The sequence below is a fragment of the Amphiura filiformis genome, chromosome 14 (genome assembly GCF_039555335.1).
Source record: "Amphiura filiformis chromosome 14, Afil_fr2py, whole genome shotgun sequence".
NCBI classification, from domain to species: domain Eukaryota; kingdom Metazoa; phylum Echinodermata; class Ophiuroidea; order Amphilepidida; family Amphiuridae; genus Amphiura; species Amphiura filiformis.
Genome location: NC_092641.1, coordinates 59,487,691 through 59,500,285, shown reverse-complemented (window position 1 = coordinate 59,500,285; position 12,595 = coordinate 59,487,691). Strand labels below are relative to the sequence as shown.

The 12,595-nt window shown below is 35.8% G+C and overlaps 1 protein-coding gene across 4 annotated transcripts in view; it reads right to left on the bottom strand.

Moving 5' to 3' along the window:
- The window catches only part of LOC140170376 (glycogen synthase kinase-3 beta-like), a 66,631-nt gene that overhangs the window by 16,339 nt on the left and 37,697 nt on the right, over positions 1 to 12,595 (bottom strand). For 3 of the 4 annotated variants that reach the window (XM_072193751.1, XM_072193748.1, XM_072193750.1), the window contains 3 exons: positions 7,504 to 7,614; positions 973 to 1,103; positions 43 to 149 (listed from right to left, as the gene is read on the bottom strand). In XM_072193751.1, the coding sequence (XP_072049852.1) occupies positions 43 to 149; positions 973 to 1,103; positions 7,504 to 7,614 (349 nt within the window). Of the gene's footprint in view, positions 1 to 42; positions 150 to 972; positions 1,104 to 7,285; positions 7,397 to 7,503; positions 7,615 to 12,595 lie in introns of all 4 variants that reach the window. The other variant, XM_072193749.1, reaches the window with a different exon arrangement.

Sequence of the window (12,595 nt, the reverse complement as noted above, 5' to 3'; positions counted from 1 at the left end):
TCTTTGGGTCAAATATCTTTGGTTCCACTATTAACCACCTACCTATATTGCAAGTATAGTCTGTTGCTCCGAATATGAGTTCAGGCGCCCTGTAGTACCTTGAGCATATGTATGATACATTGGGCTCTCCTCGTACAAGTTGCTTTGCACTGGAAAAGAAAAGAAACGGCACAAATGATCAGTGTCAACACAATTCATTGATTCTGCTGCCGCCATTTTACTTCTACACAGTGAAGAGTTCTGTTCAGACTTGACGACTGGGTAAACTTTGTGTCAGACCTTTCCCCAGTATCTGAAGAACCGACATAATTAGAGAAAGAGAACCAGGACTCCCTATACCGCCACGTAAAATCGCGCCATCAGCTATGGAGAGAAAATTGGGGGTATTCGGGTCCTTGCCAACGGTGCGTGGAGACTAACAAAAACAATTCTGCATCTCATCTGAAGCGTCTTCGTGTGCAGGTTGCATCAAGTGCGTCTCTCAAATGCGCCCATTATCCATGTCCCGCTTGCATGACAACGAATGCCTCAAGCGCATTCCGAGGGAAACTGAATACCCCAATTTTTGCTCCATGCCTGTATATCATGCTCCATGCCTGTATATCAAGATAACGGTCGAGTCCTGGAACCTTCTCCTTCTATAATTCTGTGTTAGAACCAAATCTGTGCAGTTGTTTCCAAGTTAACCTTTTGACTGCATTTGTTTTAATAATTTTAGAACACTAACAGCGCCGCATCCTGTCACAACGTGGGTGCCGGTAGGAAGGTGCGCTATGGTGCACGACCAAAGTCGCATGCAAATATTTTCATGAGTCTGACACGATACCAACACCAATTTTTCTAGTCGTCACCAATTCTAGTATAACACAAATAACATAATGCAGTTCGTAGACAACAAAGGAATCAGTTCATGCCTGTGCAATAAATCGCTGTTTTTTTCTCAGTTTTTTAATGGCATTTTCTTCTACTCACCTGCCAAAATCACAAAGTTTAAGTACACCCGTCTCTGGATCAAGTAGCAGATTCTGCGGTTTAATATCTCTGTGACATACTCCTATCGTGTTAATATAAGCTAAACTGCCGTATAACTGGTACATGTACAACTGAAATCAAAAGATACACACAAAGATTAACATTAGTATTGGCTTCACTTTGATGTACCGATTCTCTATTTAACACCTTATTGTTAAAAATTAACCTTTAAAAAGAGTCAATCCCTGCCAGAGCAGTTCTTCTGGGGTGAACCAAACCTGCCTGGTTATCAAATTAATCAGTGACAAGGTTACCTCTGAATATGACAGGTGCTAATTGATGCAATAACATTCAAACATCAATTAGCACTTGTCAAATTCATAGATAACCTTGTCACTGATTAATTTGATAACCAGGCAGGTTTGGTTCAAACCAGAAGAACTGCTCTGGTGGGACTTCCTCTTTAAAGGGGTTTACAGTCCATATACCTCCTCGAGTCGGTAAAATCAAATGATCTTCTCAAAAATTGTCAGGAATCTGTTATGCTAGTTAAATTCCTTGCTTCATTTCCTTTCTGAAAATTATACTTTTACAATAATTATACTTCTCATCATTACATTTAGAGATACAATAAAAAAACAATATCTATATTACTGACTCAAGAAAGGTATACAGACTATAGGTAGACATTAGTTGAAAACAGATAAATACAAATAATTTTGGTTAAAAAGGGACACATAATTTGCAGAAAAAAATGCTTTTCTCATTTTGAAATACAGTGACAACTTGCAATTTTTATTATCAAAGAAAGGAAAAATAAAACCCATCATTTCTTCTTCCCATTTTAGCATGTCTGAGTTGTGTACAGGACAGGTGGAATTCAATGTCACATCCCCACTGTGACAGTGGCATTGACAAATTCCAATCTATTTTCTCCCAAGTTCAATGTGTCATGCCAAAAATATCACAAAATATTGCAGAGAGAAAACAATTTGATTTGGATTCCCAATTATAAAGCATATGCTCGTTATAATTGTAGCGGTCAATAAATGCAGATTATAGGCACAATAACATTTAAAAATAATTTCATCACCCTGTACAACTTTATAATGAAAATTTTTGTGATTATATTAATTTCTAATTTATTTGCATTCTTCATAAATTACACAAAATCATAAGACACCAAGGCAAAAAAACAAACAAAACAACAATTGCTAAGTAGAATTGGCTGGTCAGGATTTATTATTTATTTATTTTTTCTTCTGAAAGATAAAAATATAAAAAATAAATCTGAAATATTTTGCAAACATATTTTGTCATTTTTTCCTAAAAATCGGTATATTTCAGCATAAAAACTACTGTTTTGTTTTAATTACATGCATTATATTAAAAAATATTCCCAAAATAGATTTTTGCCACCTTATTTCCTATTTTCATACATAACTACTGTCAATCACTCCAAATTATCATTTAACCTGATGTCCTAACTTATTGCAAGTACTGACATATCATGGTCTCTTCCTGAATAGAATGAAAATTTTATTTTCAATTGGTACGTTCTGCCCTACCAACAAAGCTTGTGACCTTCACATACAATACCCTTTCTGTTTAGCCAACAGAAAAAAACTCCCGTTTTACAATGGACAGACTTCAAGTTGGGTCGGTCAGTCCGGAATTTTTTCCCCTTCTGAAGGCTGAAATGACCCTAAAATATCACCAAAAGCTTGAAAAAACTTCTAAAGATATCTTGCAAACATATTTTGAAAATAATTTTTCAAAGATTTTCAGTCCAAATCAATCAATTATGTCTAGTTCTTTGGTTACTATTGTTTTTTGCTATTGTTTTTCTTAATTTTCCCAAATACAACAAATAATATAATAACTAAACCCCAGAGCAGATAATATGTTACCAAAAATCTTGTGATAGGGCCCACACTTATGATGCGTATGTCTTTAACCTTGGATCTGTCAGCAGTCAAATCATGTGACACAGTGATCAATGAAGCGTATGTTGATGAATGCAGCTGAATTTCAACACACAGGCAGCAACCTGCCACTGCAGACATTGACTGGCAATATAAATACACGTAGTACATTGGGGGGTGACAAACTTATTCTCTAATGCAATAAAATTGTGACAATGGTGAATTTGCCTTTGATGGTCCAATTGTCAAATGACAGGACACATTGACCATTTACGCATTGACTTTTTTTGTAAATTTGCAATTTGCTCAAATTCAAATTGATATTGGACGGTTTCTGAGACATATAATTTCATGTAGAAATATAAAAAAGAGGGGCAACTTTACTTTTCTTTGCTACATCTCGAAATCAATTTTAGCCTCAAAACATTGCTTGACCGTGCCTCCAGCACTGCATCTACCACCCTATTGACATGTATTTACATCATACTTTCTCACATTTTTGTTGTTTATACCATACTTAAAAGCCTCAAACTACTTTTTTAATTTTGGGGGCACTTTTGAAAAAAAATTACCCCTGTAATTTAAATTTCTGGGCTACTTTCAGGATGTCGGGGGCCAAATAACTTAAATCCCCCATCAAAATAGTTTCCTTTCAGGGCCACTTTCTGTTAAAAATCGCCCCTTAAAAGGGCATTTCGTGATCCACAGCCTCATCCCCACACTCTTCTCAAAAAAAGTTTTTTATACCACTGGAAACATCTGGCTACATAATGTTTATGTACAAATATTTCTTGCAGATGAATTCGTTTCGCAAAAATATCGTCAAATTTGAATTACGTAATTCAACACATTTGCCTATGGAGCAATGTAATAAACATAATCATGCATAACTCGCAAACGCAAAATTGGAATCAACTGAAATTATGGGAATAAGCTTTTTACATGGATATCTATTGAAAATGTCATAAAAAGAGGATGCTAGGATCACGAAATCCTTCTTTAACTGATTTTTTTTAGGGCTATTTTGGCATTTTCGGGGGGAAATTGCCCTTAGCCCCCATCTATTTTGAGCGCTGATAAATACCAGCTGTACACCCACAATTAGACCAATTCATAAATCCCAATATACACTAACAACTACTACCACCACCACACATTTTACACCCAGCAGCCTCGCATTGAACCCACATCGCCATAACAACCAACCCTGCAGCAAGTTTTTTTTAAATTTTTAATCAAGCTTAGATACATAGCAAATGATACGCCATAATTATTTTTTTACACCTTCCACACCTTTCTCCTCCATCTCAAGTGATTTTTTTTGATAGTATTCTTGAAACTAATAAAATCAGCCGTAATTTAAAACCCTGGAATATCCCTGTAAGCACGGTAAGCACAACTGTTTTACCAAGTGATTGCAGAACAGCCCTCCAGCACCTTTATCCCACACGCTCATTGCAAATTGGGATTATTGAATTTAAAAAATACAGTGTATTTTAATTAGTTACCCTGGAAACATGTGTAATTAAAAGAGAGAGTGAATGTGTGTTTACTAGAGTGTGTATTTAAATGCATCAGTTTTGAAATAATAAATTAATTAGCAGCATTGCTCTTAAAATACTGCAATGTTTTTTATTGAGAAAATACAATTCAGAGGGACTAAAACATGATAAACTACTAGATGATGAACTTATTTTTGTCTTCATTAACTAAATCAAGTTTTGCTCTTGTTTACCTTTTTCAAAATCATCTATGCTAGTATGCTTATAAATGACAAATTTTTTCACTGTACCACCTTTGAAGCCTTCAAACAAAATCATCATTCCTAAGGACAAATTTTCTTTACTGTACGGTACCAACTTTTAAGACTCCTTTGAAAAATTGCACCTTTGAGATCATACTTCCGCGATGTTGACAGGACGCAACTCACAATACATACAACGCGTGTGGTGGCAAAATTAACATTATAACAACTCATACGACATGCAAAACAGCACACTACGCTTCAGAGATGCCTTGTTAACATCGCTGAAGTATGCTCTCGTCAAAGCTTTACAGCAAACTTCTATAGCAACGACACGTGGCCATATAGGTGAAAATATAATTCTCTCTTGACTTCAAAAGTGTCACACACACTCAACTGACCATGAGTCTAGTTTCTTTCCTGAGTGTTCTGATCAATTTTGTGGCAATTGTTTTAAGACTCCTACATAGACTTCCTTTGATTGTTGGAGTGATGAGCAGATTGGGATCACATGGTCTACATTTAGTCGTTTACAAAGGTTTAGTAATGGCAACATTGAACGTGGACATGACAGACACGACACAGCTGGAACATGTCGTTAAAGGCCCATTCAGTGATCCCAGCTAAATTGTAAAAAAAGGATACGTCATTAAAATAGTCATTAGGAATTTTTGAAAATGAAAAATTTGGCAAAAAAACCCACCAGTATTGACAAAGTTGAAGCCCCATTCAAATATATGTAGCTAATTTCTCTACCTAAGTAGAGATATTGCAGTTTCATGTGAAATATCCTACTTTTGCCTTTAAAATATACAGCTTTTGGCTCTTAAAAACCACTAGCGGGTTATAAGTTAGCACATCTATGACACTAACAAAGGTGCCGAAATCAGAATTTTGATGATATTTCTGATCCTGCAGATAAGCAAATTACTGAATAGGCCCTGTTTTCATGTTGTCCAAAAACACAGCTTTTGGCTTTTAAAAACCACTAGCGGGTTATGTTAGCACATCTATGACACTAACAAAGGTGCCAAAATCAGAATTTTGATGATATTTACGATCCTGCAGATAAGCAAATCGCTGGAAAGGCCTTTGACTATTTTGTCTCAAGAGCACAAGGATCAGTCCCTAAAAGCAAGTCACATATACATAATAATTATGTACATTGTAATAAGCTTGCACTTTCCTTGGCATTTAATAATCGTTATTTCACCTAATTAGGGGGAGGTTGCTGATTTAAATGGGGCAAATTATTCTCTGGGATTATTCTGCACAATGTTCAATGTGGGAAGTGATGTTAGTGATGTCATGCAAACATTCTTCATTTCTTCTCCCAAGGTCAAATTTAACATTTTTAGCTACAGCCAAGACACAATGATATTTCAGGGTTGAGGTTGTTTTGAAAAAACGAAATTGAACAGCCACATCACATTGATTTTTGTATGTGTATCTGTTACTTTTAATTTACAAAACAAAAACACAAATTATGGATCACGTAAACATAGTTCTATAAATATAAGACAGTTGGAGTAGACAAAACATTGAAGGTTAACAAAGCTATACTTATTATAAAAGACTTAAGTGTTAGAATTTCTTGTTAAAGTTTATTCCGTAAATACCAGGCCGCGGAAATAAGTTTGCCTGTCTTGGAACTAAAGAGCCAATTTGAGAAAATGTCAGAATTTCTGTGAGTTAAAACACTTTGTTGAACATTACTATAGCCAAAATAATAAATTCTCGATCATGCGAGCCAACTTGGGAACGCACAGTTATTTGCGCCGAGCGTACTACGCAAAGACCGGCGCTTCCGGTGCAAACACAGCTTTTGAGAATTGACCAATCACACGGTCGTTGCTAGGCAAGGTAGGTTCGGTCATGCAGGTCGCGCGATCGTGTTATTCTATGAAAAATACGCTGACGCAGAAGGTTCATCCTCTCATGATCGAGAATTTATTATTTTGGCTATAGGGGTACATAACCTTTTCGGGATATGAAGCTAGCCCTTTGAAGCACTAATAATGATCATTAGACAATAAAAAATTGTTCACAATTGTAGTAAGTTTTGTATTTCATATACAACCCTAACTATTTTCAGTTACTTCTCAAGATTTTCTGGGAATTGCATTCCAACATTCCGCATTTTACTATGAGCTGGTAAAATAAGGAATTAGATCTGTGTAGTTGTGTCATCTTTCAGTCTGCGGACACTTCTCACTTGTATAAGGACACAGAGCCCTGTTTTCATACCGTCACCTGCACATTGAACATGTGTCATCTCGTAATTCCATAAAGTTCATAATTCTATACATACCTACGCTTGAAATTCCACTAAATCAGAACTTTCGAGATTGTTCTGTCTAAATACAGTTAATTCAATGTTGTTTTGTCCAATTGATACAATTTGTCGTAAAATATTTTGGTCTCATTTCTTTTGAAATTTCGTCCATGCATACTTTGGCCAACCAAATTTTTTTGTTTGGACCAAAATAAAGGGGGACGGAACATGGCTGGCCAAAAACTTAGTTGGATAAAAAGAACACACCAATTGTTTTTGGACAAAGTGTTGTTTTCCTGGGTTTTTTTTCTCGGTATACTGACTGAACCTTTAACTTTCAAAAATTACGAGATGCCCGCTCTCACCTACCTTGACATAGAGCGTTGGTATCGATAGCTTTTGTTTACTATAATGTCTCGCGATGCGATACAACATCTCCGGAAGAAATTCCATAACTAAATTCAAGAAGACTTCGGCTTTCTTAGAGGAGTAACATCGATCACACACAACAAACATGCAAACAAATTGAAAAGAACATAGGCAGGGTAAGTGAGGGATAGGTAGGGGTAATGTTTTGACTTACTAACCTTCACATATAATATTGGTATAGTTTGTTTATTTTTACTGTAGTGTCTGGCGACCCGATACACCGTCTCTGGGACGTATTCCAAGACTAAATTCAAGAAGACCTCTTCTTTCTGTGGAGGGTAGGAAAAACAGAAATAACACATTGCAGTTTAATACACGTGGGCTGTTATTAATTATTCATTCTGAAATCAATATTAAAGTACACATTAAATTGTGACAACTTTGTTGAACCTGCGAAAAAAGAAAATCCTGTTTTTAAAAACACTTATCGAAATAAATAGTAATCATGATCTATAAATACACCAGCAATAGTTCGGGTAGCACACGATGACATCAATGTCATTTCCTTTGTACGCAATCAAGCAATTTACCAAGAAATCTGCCTACTGCATTCACACAAAATGTGTTACTTTGCGGACTAATCAAAATACAAGGGGCCAATATTTTTATCTTCTGGAAAGATATGTACAGGCCATATTTCTACAAAAATAATTTTTTTCTATTTTCTATTTCTATTTCTAATTTTCCCTCCAAATGTCAAAATTTACCGAGAAGGCACTGCCTGAATTCCCCTGCTTTTCCATTTCTCACAAAATGAGGTTACTACACACAGACCACCTCCTTACCAATGTGTATATTGCAGAGACCTTTCATGAACTCTATTTACTACATCTTATGGTGTGGCAGCAGGTGACCACAGGATATCCCAGTTGTCAATCCAACACAATGAAACCTTACACCATACAATCATCAGTTATGTAATGCCGCTTCCTAACCGACCTCCCCTGATGTATTCCATTTAAAACGTTTCAATCTCCCCTTAGGCTACTTAAACAGAGCCAACATTTCAGCGCTCGTTGCTGCGAGCTGTTAAAGACCAGCGGTCATTTGTGGTCGAGAAACGGATCACGTGGGCAATGGCATGCATTACATGAAGATCTAAGCATCTTGATGACAATGTCAGATGTATGATGGCCTCGCGTAATTTCACTTGGGTTATGTAACATATATGAGCGACCTTCTGATGTACGGTTGCAGTATTGAGAGACCGAGAGAGAGAGAGAGAGAGAGAGAGAGAGAAATAAGCTGGCTTGAGAAAAGTTGCACTAGGATCCACAACAGCACAGTTCTTTGACCCCAATACATTTGTACATTTATTGAATGACCTTTGAAAATGTGGGTACAAAAACTCATACTCTGCAACCTGAGGTCAAATTTTGCACTATGATTGTTTAATTTAGGTTATTGAACAATGTCATTGGGATGAGGCCATTGTGGTCCATAGTGCTGACTTGATTTGTCGTTATGACTGGTATGACAGACACTACAGATCATCTTTACTTGATTGAAATATCCAAGGAGGTCTGACGATAATTTTGTTCCAGGAACTTTCCCGTATTTTGTATTTTCAGAATGTTCACTCCACAATGCCGATTTAGAAATTTTAAAATCATACTACACGTATGGGCTGGTATTTTTTTCCTTCAACCAGTCTCCATTCCACATAGAACATATACACCTCAGTTGATAAAACACACTTGTGAAAAATTATGCTGGATGTACATCTGTATAATAAAATTATTTGATGGTGTAACAAGATTCTCATTCTATCTGTTTTACCAATTTACATCGGATGACAGCATCTTTCACAGTCATGTGAAGAGTTATTACATGATTGATGCTCACAGCATCCATGATACCAAACAATGGAAGGTAAATTTGGCTTTTATTTTTTAAACTTGTGCTATTTGGGTTCTATTGTGGCCAACTCAATCTACTTCTCTTTTATCGCAAAAGAAAAAAAATCTCTAAACAAGGTATTCTCTCCGAGGTTTTTTTTAAATATTTTTTATTGAAATCTATCATAATATCAAATTCATTTTATTGCTATTCAAATCTATAATAGAGGCTTATTATACGTACAAGTAGTTTCCAGTTGGATTCAAATGTATGCATGTATAATTTGAAAACACAAAACTCATCCTACATCAAATGGCATGAATGGATTTTATGCACATATAGTTGACTATAAAATATTACTATTTAAAATTAAAATTAAACATAGTTTTATTATCATTTATATTCTATCAATTTTATGATTTTATCACTTTTCTTGTCTGTAAAAAACAAAAAAACAAACAATTCCCTCAGATGACCTACATTTTGATAAAGGACTAAAAAATGAAATTAAAATTAATGTTCAAGCAGTTTTATTATCTAGGCGAAATTCTATCCTTTCTGTGATGCTCATTTATTATTTATTTGAATGTGCAATTTCAAACGATCTATTGGTTCTCACTGTAAGGTAAAACCCTGAATGAAACTCCTGAATAAGGAAAACACAAGTGGAATAAAAGTACAGGCATTTATTCATGTGATGAATCAAGCAATACAGTAATGCATGTAGGAAATGATCTAGCATATCCGCCATGTGGGATGTACATGTACGCTTCACAGTTTAAGTATTTCCTACATGTATGTTATGTGGTTAGCACAGCAAGATCGGGGAAAGTCCTCAACTATTTACAATCTATACTTTATGTACGTATTTTCTCCCAAGTCCAGAAAAATACAGCACTAATTTTGGGGATTACAAAAATATTACCAAAGTTTCCAAATAAAATGAAACTCAAAATGGGCCTAAATAGTAATAAATGCTATTGCTTAGACTTGTGACTGCGATTATATGAAAACATGTAAAATTGTACAATTGCCCTTTTTCCAAAGAAATTACCAAATTGATCAAAATGAGACATTTATTGACAGTCGGGCAGGGGTAGAAATAAGGGACCATTTCCTGATAGCCATCTGGGCTATCTAGACATTTATTCTGATAGCCCTGGCGAAAATTCAATAGCCCTTTCTTGGCCCAATATCGGGCTTTTGTCAATTGTCAGGCATGGAGCTTAAAACACAGCAGCAAGTATTAATAGCCCGACGGGCTACATGGAGATAAAATCCAATAGCCGACAGAAAATTTAATAGCCATGGCTATCCGGCTACCACTTATTTCGACCCCTGGTCAGGTCCAACTAAAAGGATTAGGATGGGTTTCATTTCGTTAAGTAGGATAATTAATAGTGCTGTAGTTTTTCTGGAATTGGTAGTGGGTGATACATGGCCCCTTAAAAAAGCTTTCTGTCATTTCTAAAAAGTGAGCACAATATGTGAGTGACATGATCAAGAGGAATGAGTCACATGTCGACTCTGGTCGAAAATGAGTTTTACCCTTTTTTCTATAGAGGCCATTTAGAGCTTTCAGAAACTGTAAACCCTGTGTTGATACGACTTTCCTTTACAAAGTTATGTCAATTTATCAACCGTTGAAAACAATATAAAACAAAAGAATTTTAACGCTTTCTTTGCCATTATCTCAAAATCAATATTAGCGACATACGGTATTTTGGTGAATGAAACAAGCAATTGGTAAGAGGGTCAAAAGTCAGGCCTGTCCAAAGTTGATAGCATCAGATATTTTGGACATTGACAGATTTAACAGGCTTCATTGAAATCTTTTCCTGCTTTAAATTGAGCAGTATAATTTGTTATCCCCACATTGCAACATTAATTTGGGCATTTTTAAGACTTCATGTCTGTGACATGACAGAAACCATAAAAACATTAAATCTTGATATTAGCCATACTTCATAGTACAAATAACCCTAGCACTTGGAATCATAGACTCTAAATACGAGATTATGTTGGAACTGAATGAATGTTTATCAGGGCTGGCTTTATGTCAGAAAGGTCCATCGTTTAGCCATATTCCAGTTGAAATTCACGCACCCCTTATGGAAGACATGTCCTTAATGCCCCACACAAGGGGTGTAGATTTTAAATGGCATGAGATGGACGTTTTGCCAAAAAGGAGGAAAAGGTCAAAAAAGGAGAAAAACTAAATGATCTCCTACACTTTTTTGTAGTAGGTGAAAATTTGAAGTGGGAGGAATTCCTCCTATCCGAGGAGAAATCTCATCCCTGTAACCCATTCAGGTAACCCCATTTGAAATTCACACTCCCTGTATGGAAGATTTAAGGTCCTGTCTTCCATAGCGGGTGTATGGATTTCAATTAAAATAGCTCTTTACATTCCTGGCACATAATAAAAAAAATTTATTTGGCAAATTAAATACTGTTTTATTGGAGAAAATTATACCATCTCAAACTCAATGATTCCCCAATCCCCATTAGTATACATTAAGAATGCACGTAAATAGGGGTGACCCTATCACACCATATCCGATAGGGGTTATGAAAAGGAAGGAGGAAATCAGCCAGGATTTGGGGGCTGTCAGTGCGTTACTACTGGGATTATCTAGGTAACAGGTACCAGGTGGCTTCAGGCTTCTTTCTCTGCCCATACATGGATATTTCAGATACATTGCTATCTAAATATGGAATCACCGTTGGTACATAACTGACATGCATCAAGATTACATTACATTATTGATTGTGCAGTAAAAAATGAGCTTTAATGATGAAACACTTTTGCTTGAATTCATAATAGAAATTAAGAACAGTCTTGAGAAGTTAAGAGCTCTTTTTTTAAAGATTTTCTGCATTGCTAAACATGCTAATCCTTGAACTTGTTATCTTGAAGACAGAAGTCTCCTGGTGGCCTCTCTGTCTAGATATATCAAGTTTAATGTGTAACCAGTTTTATAAATCAATATAATCCAAGGCTCATCATCATAATACAAGGCTCATCATCAGCCTTGTAACAAAGGCAGGTTACATACACACTGGCTTTAAAAGCAATGAAACCCTGTATGTCCTGGTTTTAAACACTCTATCACAATGCACATGTCAAGGTTGGAACTGAAAATCAAACCTTTTCCTATTATAAAAACACCAAATAACATACAGGTGTTTCCACCTGTCTGTAAGTTACCAAACCCATTTCTTCTCCGGACTTTTGGGTGAAAAATAAGAAACTGACCGATAAAGGCTGCATCTTTATCTTCCACAATTCAACTGGTGAGCTCAAAATACTTCTTTTGATTATGAGAGCTATTTTAACAGAAAATACAATAATACAAAAAGAAACCCTTGTCTGTACTTACTTTAGACAACAACATTTCAAAGGAGGGT